At 34.7% G+C, this 15,226-nt stretch overlaps 1 protein-coding gene across 2 annotated transcripts in view; it reads left to right on the top strand.

The window, feature by feature from the left end:
* The window catches only part of KLHL1 (kelch like family member 1), a 356,958-nt gene that overhangs the window by 104,914 nt on the left and 236,818 nt on the right, over nt 1-15,226 (top strand). For both annotated transcript variants that reach the window (XM_041730855.1, XM_041730856.1), the window contains exon 2: nt 12,692-12,874. In XM_041730855.1, coding sequence (XP_041586789.1) covers nt 12,692-12,874 — 183 coding nt within the window. The remainder of the gene's footprint in view (nt 1-12,691; nt 12,875-15,226) is intronic.

Consider the following 15,226-nt stretch of genomic DNA (forward strand, 5'->3'; position numbering starts at 1 on the left):
TGAGAGTTGAAAGCGTCCTCCAAGAATGAAGATGACCTCTAAGAACTAAAGGCATCATCTAGATGAAAGTCAGCAAGAAGCACGGTCCTCAGTTCTACAGACGCAATTAAATGAATTTTGCTAACACCCTGAGTAAAATTGAATGCAGATTCTTCCCCAGTTGAACCTCAAGATGGTAGCATATCCAGGCCAACACCTTTACTGTGGCCTTCTGAGACCCTGAACAGAGGTCCCTGAACCATGTCTTGACTCATGACATACATGAATTGCATTGTTTAAAGCGGATACTTTTGTAGGCATTAGTTATGATCAATAGAAAACTAATATAAGGCCCTAGGTACTGGTTGAAGTAGAAGTGCAAATAGAGTAGAAATAGGTACCAGAGAGTCTAGCCACATATTCATGAAATTTACTTCCGGATCTACTGAGGGCCTTTCTCATATATACCATTTATATATTATGATAGAATGCTACTGCACACATTTCTCTTAATGATTTTGTAAATCATATTGGGTTAGTTTACAGTTGCCTCTTGGCCATCATTCAGTCTTTTCTGTGACCCAGTTGTAAACAAGAAGATGATTCTCAAATTGAGAATGTTTATTGGGAGAACTATAATTTTGTTCATAAAATCTTTCTGAACTATAATTCTCTAATAGGCCACAGGGCTCCCTTCACATCCTTGGCAGCTGAAGACACTTCTCCTAATATTTATTCTTCTGGATCATAAGGTCCCAAGAGCAGAACTGCTTGTTCAACAGCTCAAATCTGCAACAGAGGCCTCTCTTGCTCCGGGCCTCAGTCAGAACTGGTAGGCTTGTGAGTTCACTGGGGGCAAAGGGGGTATAGAATACCTAAATATTGTATGTTTTATCTCCAACAGGCAGGTGGCAGGTGGCACAAGATATATCATTTAAGATCTTTCACTTTAAATGTAATTTCGTGGGCAGCCTACTGGCTCAGCAGTGTAGCGCCACCTTCAGCCCAGGGTCTGATCCTGGAGTCCTGGGATTGAGTCCCGTGTCAGGCTCCCTGCATGGAGCCTGCTTCTCCCTCTGCTGTGTCTCTGCCTCTCTCTCTCTGTGTCTCTCATGAATAAATAAATAAAATCTTTAAAAATAAATAAATAAATAAATGTAATTTTGTGACATATTCAAACTGCTAAACCCCTAGAATTTTCACCACTGTGATAGGCACTTTAACTTTTGCAAGATTTTCCTCCCACTATCTGTCGAGGAAGACATCTCGCATACTTGTTATTTCCTCCCCACCAGAACCAATGATCATAATGTCACAGATGTCATGGAAACATGTAATGTTTTATGAGATATCAAGGTAATCAAAGTTTTTGCACAATGTAAAGAGAAGAGTTGTCATTTCCCTGTGGTAAGACATTGAAATGATGCTGATGCTCCTGTTAGGAGAAGGTAAACAAGTTCTGATTTCCTTAATAATGTTGATTGAGAAAAAAAGTGTTCTGCTAGGTTGATAGCTGCATACTAAGTGTGAGGGTTGTGTTGATTTCCCTGTGTAAAAATATCACATCTGGAATATCAGCTATAATTATCATCACTACCTGATTATGTTTGTGATGATCTAGTCATTATTCAAGATCCATCTGGAATTTGTACCTACCAAATGAACAAATTAAGATGGGATAAAATAGAATCTATACTTGTTCATATTTTAATTTTTAAAAACAATTATTTATTTGAAAGTGAGAAAGAATATATGCCAGCAGGAGCAGGGAGGGGGCAGAGGGAGATGGGGGTTGGGGGGAAAAGAGAAAAAGAGAGAGAGAGAGAGAGAGAGAGAGAGAAACAGACTCCCTCTCTCTCAAGTCAGAGCTTGATCCCAGGACCTTGAGATCATGACCTGAGCCAAAATCATGGTGGCGCTTAACCAGATGAGCCACTCAAGGGGGCCCTTTCATATTTTAACTTTTTAATGTGCACTGTTATCTGCAAATTCCTTATGAATACAGTATAGCTTTTATACCTTCAATGGTAGGTGTGTGGTGTTAGTTCAGTTGACAGTCTCCTTTAATAGAACTTATTTTGTGGGTCAGGAAACCAATGTGAGAACCTTTTCCAACTGTGCATTCTGAGACTGAGAAAATAACTACAGGTTCAATCTAACAACCTGGGGAGTGCATGAGAGTATGGACTCGGGCAAATACACACTTTTTTGCTTAGTTTTCATGGGCATCCTCCCTGTCTAGTGGATACAGTGGCAGTGTAAGTTGTGAGGTACTTGCTTTAATTCAGGTATAATATTTAATAACTACTAGAATGTTTGGATATTTTAAATTTTAGAATGTCTAGGGCCTGATATCTGGGGAAAATATGGGTAATAGTCCCATTTCAGAAATGTGGCAATTTTTCAGCGTTCTTTCTTAAAAGAACCTAGTCTTAAAATCAATGGAGAATCTCTGAACTAATTTAGAAAAAGTAACTTGGAGAGTATAAAGTCCCATTATCATGATTTGATTCAAATTGCTACACAAAAGATCTATACTTTTTCTGATTGAACAGACCAAGTAATAATTTAGTGGACTGCTCATTTTATGCACATACCTCATGATAAAGTTATATTTTCCAGAGATGTCTTAGGTAACTAAAATCTACCTATTACCATTCTATTCCTATTATTTTAATAGGGACCAACAATTTTCTTTTCCTTTTTTTTAAAAAAAAAATAATAAAGGACCAGATAGTTGTTATTTTTTTTCTTTTATTTTTTTTTTTCATTCTGGAGAGCATATGGTCTTTCTCACAACTACTGGACTTGGCTATTGTGGCAAGAAAGCAGCCACATATAACCAAATGTGTGTGGCTATATCTCAGTAAAAGCTTATTTACCCAAACAGATGGCAGTCTTGTTTGGACAACTGGCAGTAGTGTCTGGTGACAATAGAGCTCATGTTGTCTTTCATCTTTAAGTCTCATCATCTAGTACAGTAATGCCATTGACACCAGAGAGCTCAATTTAATTGTGCCATCAAAACCTTTAGTACTTACCAGAGAGCTTTAAAAGTATGCTATTGTTCTCCTTGCCAATGAATTTCATGATGGTGAAAAGGATGTTTCCTGAGCTACTCAATAATTATTGTTAAACAGGTTGACTATGATAGATATGCTGTATGATTTCCATATACATGTGCATTTTTGTTTTTTCTTCCACAATATGACTGGGAAATGTTGGCATTACATATTCTAGGAACCCTTTTAATTCAGGCTTCTGTTAGCCCAATAGATGTTAGAATCACTCCTCTGACTCCTGGGTGAGTAGAAACACATTATTTTATTTTGTCTGAGTCAACCTCAATCTGATATCTTCTGAATCTTTCCGTACAGGCACTTCCCAGGCATCTACTATCCAAGTTGGCACATCATTATAATTCCTTTGTTCTTTGGTACATCTTCTCAGAGTAGAACTTGCATTAATTAATTATTCATATATCAATTTCCAACTGCATTTCATATTAGAAACACTTACAGATTTTATAGTGTTTCCCATTCCCTCTGTGTAGTTGCCTTTCTTCCCAGATTTGGTATTTTTTTGTTGAGAACTTCCAGCATCAAAATATAATTTATGTGTTAGCTATTCTCATCATGTCCTCAATCATGATTTTCTTTATTTTGAATTTAAAGTCCTTGAAAATATTTCAATTATTTCAATTTTGTAATTTCAAACATTTAAAAATACTTTTAATTTAAATAGGTACATCTATAGATTATACATTTTAAGATTTAGAAGATAAAAACAATTATATTTTACATAATTATTAAAAGTAGATCTAATTCTTCAAGCAACATATTGCACTGTACTGATACACACCTAATTCATAAAAGTACTCTTTTTATTTTATAAATATTATAGGTTACATTTTCACATCCGGTATTTCATTGGAAATATACTTAACAGTTCAAATACATATTTAATTTTTTTCCATAAGCATTCTATGTGGAGATTTGTAAAGATATTCTATTTTACAAATAAATTAGTTGAGATTCAAAATGCAGTAATTGATGGAGCCTAGAATATATATACAGTTTTTCTTTAACTCATGAGTTATTGCTCTTTTTTATTATTCTCTCTTACCAGTGTATGTGTGTGTGTGTATTCATGCGTGTATTTTTCAATACTTCTGATAAAAAGCCTTACTTAAAATTCCAATTATCTTATAAAACAAAATTGTACCCAAAAGCAACATTAGTGACTATATTCATTTTTCTTGTTTCTAAGTAGTAGCACCTGGTGCTTGAACTTTATCCCTTCTAATATTTCCTCGATCTAAACCTCCCTCTTGGGAGTTATTAAAAGCTTTGAAATTAGTGTGTTTGTATAACTAGACATTCATTTTGAACACTGGTTTACTTTGCCATGCTGATATATGATGATGATTCATTCACTAGTACTGTAATAATTTAAAGTTGTTTCTTTAAATTTATTTATTGAAAAAACTTTCCCTTTTTTAAAATAATGAAATATTAACTTTAGATGTAAAATTTTCAAGGTTAAATAGACATGTAATAGTGTGCTTTATTGTCTGAGAATTTTTGCTTACTTTTTGATCTTTGATATTATTTACATAATTATTTGTAATAACTTCAGAGTTTTAAAATAGAAATGACATGTGCCTCATATAAAATATTTAAGCAATATAAAGGAGGAATAAAATAGCAAACCTTTAATCAGAATATTTTTACAAGTTTAAATAAATATTTTGCTAATGGAAACTTAATATGAAGAGAAGCCTGCAGTGTACACTAAATTGTATGGCTAAAACAAATAGTTATTTCACTTAAATAACAGTATCGTTTACTACATTCAGGTGCTGCCCAAGAATTATGTATTGGTAATTCTTTTATCGGATTTTATAGAAATCTTTAATTATTCCCTCAGGGATACCTCTGTGGCTCAGTGGTTGAGCATCTGCCTTTGGCTTAGGTTGTGATCCTGGGGTCCTGGGATCATGCATGCATCAGGCTCCCCACAGGGAGCCTCCTTCTCCTTATGCCTATGTCTCTGCCTCTCTCCCTGTGTCTCTCATGAATAAATAGAAATCTTAAAATAAAAATAAAAAATAAATAAATAAATAAATTAATTAATTAATAAATACCTCAAAACAAAACTAAATTATCACTCAAGAGAAAAAGAAAGCTGCTTGCAAATTTATTTTGCCATTTAATTATTCTTTTATATAGTGAAATTAAAGATATAAAAATAAGGCATGCCTGGGTATCTCAGTCAGTTAAGTGTCCAACTCCTGGTTTTGGCTCAGGTCATGTTCTCAGAGTTCTAGGATCAAGCCCATGTAGGGCTCTGAGCCCAGCAGGGAGCCTACTTGAGATTGTCTTTCTTCCTCTGCCCCTCCCCTTTATACTTAAATATAGTATCTTAGTCAGGGACCTTTGTTTCTTCTTAGTCAGGGACCTTTGTTCGAAATAAATGCATCATATTTGTTTGAAATAAATGCATCATATCTATCAAAAGATTTTTTAGAGGTGCTTGGGGGTTGGAGTAGGCTAAGCAAACAATTCTTGATTATGGCTCAGGTAGTGATCTCAGGGTTATGAGATGAGCCCAGCTTCAGGTCCCATGCTCAGTCTACATAAGATAATCTCTCTCTCTGCCCTTACTGCCCCCTGCCATAAATAAATAAATCTCTAAGAAATAAAGAATTTTTAAAAGTAATTTCTAGGGTGTTCTTTAGTATTTTCACAATGTACATAAGTGAACTATCAGAGAATGCAAAAGAGTTCATATTTGGGTTATAGCAGTTATGTATGCATTCTTTCTCCTGAGCTCTGGAAGCTTTTTGAAATTCTACAATAGTAATTCATGCAAACATTTACTAACTACCCTATATGTGCCAGGCACTCTGTCCTGTTTGGGAATATAAATTCCTTTACCAAAAATATATTTTTGTCTTCTATGAAATAAACAAGAAAACCATTACTAGTTAAGATTAGTACTTGGCCAAGGCATCCTCTCATAGAATATTCTCACTAATTTATTCAACAAATAATTGGACTCCTAAAATATCCTACATGCCAAAGATGTGTGTAAACTATACTGAATAATTAGCATGTCACAATAGACCATGACTGCCCAAACAATGAGAATTAAAAGAAGTCTTTCTGGAAGAGGTGATATTTAAACTGATCTCTGAAGAAGTAAAGTTATTCATGAGAATGTCAATGTGTTTTGAAGGTTTCATTTAGAGAAGTGTTATGTGTGAAGGCTGTAGAAGAAAGAGGTATGACATAATGAAATTACTTAGCATGGTTAGAATTAGTGCTTAAGCTGTTACTAGGGCACTCCATTCGAATCCCAGATGCACCAAAGAATTGGAGACCCAAGACCAGAGGGGGAGATAGAGTTTATTGCATAGATAAGCAGAGGATGGTTTCAAGAGTGAAAGCAGGCCACTGCTAGAGCGAGAGTGGAAATGACACCAAGAAGTTCTAGCTGCATCCTTTTAAGCCTACTTTGTGTAATGTAAACTTGGCTTTGATTGACGTTTTTCATTGACAACTGGGGGTTATATGACATTTTGGCCACTGCATGTGTTCCTATCCATGATGCAGTCTTATAATTGTATTTATTTATGTATCATATATTTATGAGTATCTAATGAGCTTTTGTTGTGACCTTAAAGATACTTAAGGGCAAGCTGCACCATTTGTGCACATGCTCAACTCTTGAAGTCCTTTTGTGGTTTTTGAGTCAGTTCTTTGGCTAGGCCTTTCCTATTCTGTTAGCCTTGAGAGGTGTCTCTAGAGGTGTGGCTGTTAACACTCAGAGTGGCTCTAAAGGTATGGACAACATCTGCTTTATCTCTCCTCCCTCATGGCTAACTGCCTAAAAGAGCTGATGGGTAATAAAAATTGAAGAAAAAAATTGAAGAAAATATCAGATAATTAGGCATTTATAACATAATATGTAGTTTGAACCATGGAAGCATTGCAGGCTAGAACCTGGTTGACAGTAGGCACAGTTTATGATGTAATAGCTTTAAATCAGCACCTAGGTAGGGGGTTTTAATGTGAAAACAGATGAGTAATTGTTAGTTTTTATAGCTTTTTTTTTTTTTTTTAAGTTAATTCACAGTCTAATCTTCTAGAAGTAACTATTTCCTGGAGCAATTGTTATTTCCACCTGATCCCAATACTATTTAGCACAAAAATAAGAAAGTATGCTTTATCACAGAATTGATTGGTACAGGAAAAATAAGTGTTCAGCCCTGAACTATTTAGCATAGGAACAGGAATGCTTGTTGGTCAGTTCTCGGCAATTAGGACAAGAAATGAAAATGAAAGCTAAATAAAATCACAAGAAAAGACACTAGTGACTTGGGCAAAAGCCGTTTCATTACATGGGTGGTTGGAAAGTAAGATTGCAATGGATTGAGGAGTATTCAGAGGGTCAGAAATTAAGATAATGAGTGCAGACAACACTTTCAAGACCTATGGTTGTGAAAGGAAATAGGAGTAACTATGACTTGAGTAGTTTTGTGAGATCAAGAAAAATTTTTGATTGTATGTTTTGTACATCATAAGTTGGTGAATTCTTTAACATGCTTAAATTCCAGTGGGAAGAAATCATACTGCCCTTTTAAAATTCCATTTCCTGGAACTTGAGGCTTTATGTTGTTGGGCCACAATAAAGATAAAATTATAATGTCGGATCCTAACACCTGAGAGACGTTTAGATTGGAAAGAGATTATAAATTTTATTTAGTCTGAAGACATAAAAATTAGGCAATAATAGAAATAATAATGTCAGACTTTTATTTTATGGGAAACACTATAAAGATATAATCTCTATTTCCTAAAATTTTAAAGTCTCATTTGATAAACTAATAAGGTTGGATAATAAACCATAGTTTGAGAATCCTAAGTGTTCTGATGTGGAAACTCCTTTCTAAATCCTGAGTCAAAAGTCGAGGTCAAAGAGTTCTACGCAATCCTGATATCAAGACATGATTTATGAGAAAATGTGCAAGCACTGTGACAGTGATATTATAGGGAGAAAATCAAGTCAAACCAACATAACCATTTTTCTGACAGATCAATCATCCTTCAAGAAAAATAACTAGCTTTTAGGTATAATATGGAGAAACTCAAGAATTAGAACTTTAAGGAAAAAAGTTAGGAGTGAATGAGAACTCTGGAAAAGAAGTAGTTTGGAGCCTAATTTCTAGCTCTCTATTCTTCTGATTCATCCTTGTAAATTACTTTCAAGGTCTTCAGAAAAGGCCCACCTCTGTAGCGCAATCAAGATTTGTTAATATACCTTGATTACAGAAAAGTAGTTAATGCTACCTTAAGAGAAATTAGTTTTAAATAAACCTTGTCAAATTCTATGTCCTGTTTGATTTGTTATGTGAGGTCTCACCAAACTCTAAAACTGTATTACTCTATTTCTTTCACTATTCTTCTAATATTGTGTCCACCACAACTTGAGTGACTTGAAGATAAACTACTACACTAAATTCTTTTCTTGCTAACATTTCCCAGGATATGAAAATCTTAGTGAAGTATAGAACTTTCTGCCCTAAGTATGTTTGACTTATAAGAAATTAACCTAAGGATCTGAATGTAACCTTTATCCCAAGCTCTCTTTAAGTCAATCTGGAGCCAATGTACAGGCTGTCTCGAGTCTCTTGACCAGACATCAGGATCTGAGTGGGGCAGTTTTGATCTCTTTGGAAACTTGTGCTCTTGGCTTGAATCTCCATAGTTACCTGTAACACAATAATGGTATGTTCAATCTAGATTTAAAAGTCCATCCTGCAGGGTATTTTGTGACTTTCCTGATCAATGTGTTCATGTTTAGAAGAATATTCTTGCCACATATGCCTGAGCCTGAATTCCTAAAATATACACCGGGAAATGACCATATTCTGGGGTTATAATTTGCAAATTTGTGAAAGGCAAACATATGGTACAGCAAAATTTATATTAATTTTAAATATTTAAAGGCAAACTGGTAAAGTCTGAAGAAAATAACCATATTGTGTAGACAAATATTGTAGATAACAGGGAAGAAGGATAACAGGAACACAGGATTTTAATTTTAATGAATTTAGATATGTAAACTTGTCTGCAGTTCTTTTGGATTTTCTATGTGCACAAACATGTCTTCTAGAAATAATAGCAGTTATACATTTTTTTTTTTGGTTCAACTCTAATGGGCTTTATTTTTTTTCCTTTTTTGCATTACATTGGAAAGATCTTCCATAAAAATGTTGAATAGAGGTGATACTAACGAATTTCATTTTCAATCTTAAAGAAGAAAGGTTTCCATTAAATAGGTCTTCTGTATGAATGAATTAGGTGCTTTTATATGCTTAAAATGTGTTCCTTAATTAAGTTCAACTTATTTGTGATACATTGTCCACTATATATGTGATACATTTATTTTTTTAATTTTTATGTTTTCTTTTTCTTTCTTTCTTTCTCTGTCTTTTTTTTTTTTTTTTTTTTTTTTTAGAGAAAGGAGCAGGAGAAACAGAGGGAGAGGGAGAGAGAGAATCTTAAGCAGGCTCCATACCTAGTGTGAAGCCTAATGCAGTATTCCTCACCCTGAGATCATGACCTGAGCTGAAATCAAGAGTCTGATGCTTAGCCAACTGAGCCACCCAGGCACCCTGTATATACATGTTTTTTTTTACATACAGTTTTGTTTTTAGTTGCTAGTATTTTGCTTAGGATATTTGCAAATATGTTTAGAGGAAAGAATAGCCATTAATTTTCTTTATTTGCAACATCCTTTTCAAGTTTTGTTTCCATGTTATATTTGCCTGATTAAATGAGTTAGAGGAAAGGTTCTCCTTTTCTATTCTTTGGCAACTTTTAAGAAAGTCTTTTTTCTGGGACACCTGGGTGGCTCAGTGGTTGAGCATCTGCCTTTGGCTCAGGGCATGATCCCGGAGTTCCAGGATCACGTCCCACATTGGGCTCCCTGCAGGAAGCCTGCTTCTCCCCCTGCCTATGTCTCTGCCTCTCTCTGTGTCTCTCATGAATAAAGAAATAAAATCTTTAAAAAAAAGTCTTTTGCTTATATTATTTTTCCTTTTCCCCACCCCTAGTTTTCCATTGGTCTTACTGTCATGTGTAGTGGTGGATACTGAATCTTGAATCTTTGTCTTGATGTCTTTAAGACTCTTTTGAAAACTCTTGGCCATTATGTCTTCAGATGGCTTTTGCCCTATCATGTCTCTCTTCTGCTTTTAACACTATAATTATATGAATTGTTTGTTTCATTTGTTTCAGAAACTATTTTTTATCTTTTTTAAAAGATTTTATTTATTTATTCATGAGAGGCACCGAGAGAGAGGGGGGCAGAGACATAGGCAGAGGGAGAAGCAGGCTCCATGCTGGGAGCCCGATGTGGTACTCGATTCTGGGTCTCCAGAATCACACCCTGGGCCGAAGGCAGACAGGCACTAAACTGCTAAGCCACCCAGGTGTCCCTTTTTTATCTTTTTATCTCAATGTTTTAGTTTCAATATTTTCTATTTATTTTTCAGCTTATATTTTCTTCACCTGCATCCAATCTGCAAGTTCAAGTCCTCTATCAAAACCTTAGCTTAGGGATCCCTGGGTGGCGCAGCGGTTTGGCGCCTGCCTTTGGCCCAGGTTCGATCCTGGAGACCCGGGATCGAATCCCATGTCGGGCTCCCGGTGCATGGAGCCTGCTTCTCCCTCTGCCTGTGTCTCTGTCTCTCTCTCTCTCTCTCTCTCTCTCTCTCTCATAAATAAATAAAAAATCTTAAAAAAAAAAAAAACCTTAGCTTAAATTATTATATTTCCACTTGATTGTACATATAACCTAATGTTCTTGAAAGTCTCCAGCTTGTTATCTATATTAAAATACATTAATTAGGGTTATTTTCACATCTATAACTAACTGTAATCCTTCTGTTCAGAGATATACCTGTAGCACCTCAGAGCCTGTTTCTATTGTCTGTTTTGCCCTCTCAGTAGAGTTTATTTATAGGCCTTCTTCTTCTTAATGTCAAGCACCATATACATGCACAAGAAATCAGAGTTTCTATGAGGTCTTTTCTAAAGGGGTTTATACTGACTGATTGTCAACATTTAGATTAGCATATCACCTTAATGCACTCAGAGACTTCATTGATTCAAATCTAGGTTTCCATCCTTGTATTAGCTTGTCTTCTTGTCTATTTCTATTTCCCTTGACTCCTAGGATAAAGCCCTTTAGGGAGTTCAGCTGAGAGCTTGTGTATTTACCAGAGTCTCTCATCCTTACTGGTCCTTGCGTTCAAATTTTTATTTTTCAAACTCTTTTTAACTTCTTAATCTCCAATAAGCCATTTTCTGCTTGTCTAGCAGTGCTTAGGAATCACAAATACCTCTGAGAAAAAGTGCATCACAATGACAGTCTTTCCCAAACTTTCCTCCTTTATGGCCCCTATTTTATCTCTCAATTTCTTGCTACCTTTGGAGCCTATACTTCCAATATCCATCTTTTCCTCCAAGGACCATGATACTGTTGGCTGCTGCATTGTGCTGAGTTTCTCAGATTCTCACTCTGTGCTGCTTATAATTAATAAATACCATCAGAGGAAATGAAAAAGCAGTGGAGAATTTTGAGCTGACTTCCATGACTTTTCTTTATTCTAAATTCTTGGTCCTTCAAGTTCTGGTTGTCTTAATGGCTATTTTTAAATTCATTTAGTTATTTTGATTTTATAGGCACCATTTTTTTTTCTGGCATTCTCAATGATGGGTTCAGTCAGCTACAAGTTATTGCCTTATAATTAGAAACAGAAGTCTCCGTACTTTCTGTTTTGAAATAAACTATTTCATCATTATTGTTATATATCTAATTCATTTTCATTTATAAGTTGTTATAAGGTTTAATTAGCACAGCATCAGAAAACTTGATCAGGTTTTCTGGGCCTATCATGCATATAGTGAGAGTCTTCTCCTTAATATGGAGTATGGTATTTTAAAGTCTTCTTTGTGAAACAGTTTTTTATATTAATAGATCCAGTTGCCAAACTTAAGTATCATGAATTTTTCAAAATTTTAAAGTTTATCACATATACACTCATAGATATGGTTAAAATATTTGTTAGTACTGAGCTACTACATTTTGTATATATTTTTTAAACAACTGGGTATAGACTATGAAACTCAACAGTTTACTTTCAGATTTATTGTCAATCTTTTTTACAAACCATGCTTCATAATTTCTCATAATGAAAATCACCTACTTCTGTAAAAGAACATTTACTATAACCTCATAGGAATTGTAATTTAGAATACTATAATTAGGTGATCTACCTCAATTTCAAATGGATTAAATTAACATTTTATTAGTAACTAATTTTCAAATAAGCATGTTAGTAATTTACTATTTCTATTACTTTTTCAGGTTTTTTTTAACTTAATGTCCTAATAAATATAGATAACCTACCTTTTAAATCATTGTAAAGCTAGAGAAAAAGATAATTAAGAATTCATTTATTGCTTCTTAGAGCAAATTATGTCACCCAAAATAGATTTTTCTGACTTCTATTAATAATGATTAACATAAGGAGACATGCATTGATTTTCCCTTTAAAATTGTAAAACTCTGTGTGTTGTTTTAGGCGAGTTTTATAGCACTTTATAAACACCACCTTTTTTTTGTGTGTGATTTGTAGGCTGACAGCAACTAGCCATTCATTGACTCCTCAAAGTGATATGGACTCCAGTAGCTCTGAAGAATTCTATCAGGCTGTTCACCATGCTGAGCAAACATTCAGAAAAATGGAAAGTTACTTGAAACAACAGCAACTCTGTGATGTTATTTTGATTGTTGGGAACCGAAAGATACCTGCACACAGGTATAGTAACCTGTCTTTATTGAATTCATATGGTTAGAAGGACAGTCTGGTGTGTAGGATGCAAAACATTCTATGATTACAGAATTAAGAATCCTTTTTTTTTTTTTTTTTTGGTACAATAAAACTCTATTAAAGGGCACTGGGATTTGAATTTCATGTCCTTTTCACATGTCATGGAATATATCCATCCTTTGTTTTTCCCACCATTTAAAAATGTAAAATCTGTTCATAGCTTGTGGGCCCTACAATAGGAACCAGGCCAGATTTGGTCCATTGGCCCTAGTTTGCTGATCCCTGTGTAAAAGGACTCAGGATTTCAAACCTTTGATTCATGGAAGAAAGTAAGGGGTTCAAATGTAATTTTAAATATTTTGACTTTGATATTTTGTTACAAATTTCCAGGTATCATATAATATACATATAATACGTGTGATATTTTACTGTAAAAATATTGTGTTTGTGTGATTCCATGTGTTTATCCATTAAGTGATTGTTATGCTCTCAAATGTCGTCAGGCTCAGAGATTAGATGGCCAAAAACTACTGTGAATGAAAGTAAGATTTTCCAATAAGAACATCAAGAATAACTCGATATTTCATCTATTAACACTTGTCATATTTCATAGTGCTATTATTTAAATACAAAAAAACCCTACAAAAACTATGAAGCATACAGGTAAATTTGCAGAATTGTAAATCACAATTTAAATGTACTCTACTAAGCTTTGTCAAATAGTCATGGCTAAATCTATGTATAGTAGTTGAGAATACACATTTTTAAGAGAGCTTGAGTTATTTTTTTTTACTCTTTATTTCCTTTGAGGGGAGAGTTATAATGCCATTTTAAGTAATCTCTTTTGGTAAATAAAGCAAATATAAATACTTCAAAAACAAAACTTCCTCTGGCTAGGGTTGATAGTCTATTTTATGTAAATCATAATCTCACTAAGTAGAAATCCATTTTATTTATTTTCTTTTTTTTTAAAGTTTTTTATTATGAAATTTTTTTTATTATTATTTATTTATGATAGTCACAGAGAGAGAGAGAGAGAGAGAGAGAGAGGCAGAGACACAGGCAGAGGAAGAAGCAGGCTCCATGCACCGGGAGCCCGATGTGGGATTCGACCCGGGTCTCCAGGATCGCGCCCTGGGCCAAAGGCAGGAGCCGAACCGCTGCACCACCCAGGGATCCCTAGAAATCCATTTTAATTTAGGAGATTGTACTTAAGATTTGAAGTGAGATATACTTTTCTGCCAAAATTAAAATAAATCAGGTTATCATGGGTATATATTATTTGTTTCATGTAGGAAATTCAAAGTATTTCATGTTGACATCTTTATTTTGCATTTATTTATTTATTTTTTAAAGATTTTATTTATTTATTCATGAGAGACACAGAAAGAGAGGCAGAGACATAAGCAGAAGGAGAAGCAGGCTCCTTGCAAGGATCCCAATGTGGAAATTGATCCCAGACCCCAGGATCACGCCGTAACCCAAAAACAGATGCTCAACCTCTGAGCCACCCAGGCGTCGCTATTTTGCATTTATTAATTTAAAAATGTATAACATACTAATATTATTCTTAAGGTACAATGTATTTGGAAAAAAAAAAGGTACAATGTATTTGAGAGCTAATACACTTTTAAACATTCCATACATATTTATGATTGATAATTCTAAGTTACATAAACTAAATGTAACTTAAGAACTAAAATCCAATTATTTTGCCATATTAATTTCTTAACAGTTTTCTTATGAAAACTCATTAAATTTGATGTTGGTTTTTTACTTGTTTTCCTTTTTTAAATTTTTTAAAAGATTTTATTTTTTTATTCACGAGAGACACAAAAAGAGAGGCAGAGACATAGGCAGAGGGAGAAACAGGCTCCCCACTGAGAGCCTGATGCGGGACTCCATTCCAGGGCCCCTCCATTCCGGTGGTCCTCAGGTCCACACGACCTGAGGCAAAAGCAGATGTTCAACCCCTGAGCCACTCAGGTGTCCCTATTTTTTTAATTTTGAAATTGTAATTCAGAAAAGAATTTTATTTTAACTTTGATGCTTATTATTTTATTTTTAAATAGTTGAATATATAGGCAAATAGCCTTAAACTACCTTGATGTATGTTGTTTAATACTATTATGCTAATGAGGGATCCCTGGGTGGCACAGCGGTTTAGCGCCTGCCTTTGGCCCAGGGCGTGATCCTGGAGACCCGGGATCGAATCCCACGTCGGGCTCCCGGTGCATGGAGCCTGCTTCTCCCTCTGCCTTTGTCTCTGCCCCTCTCTCTCTCTCTTTCTCTCTCTCTCTTTCTGTGTGTGTGTATGACTATCATAAATAAATAAAAAAA

The sequence above is a fragment of the Vulpes lagopus genome, chromosome 16, assembly GCF_018345385.1.
Source record: "Vulpes lagopus strain Blue_001 chromosome 16, ASM1834538v1, whole genome shotgun sequence".
Classification (NCBI taxonomy): domain Eukaryota; kingdom Metazoa; phylum Chordata; class Mammalia; order Carnivora; family Canidae; genus Vulpes; species Vulpes lagopus.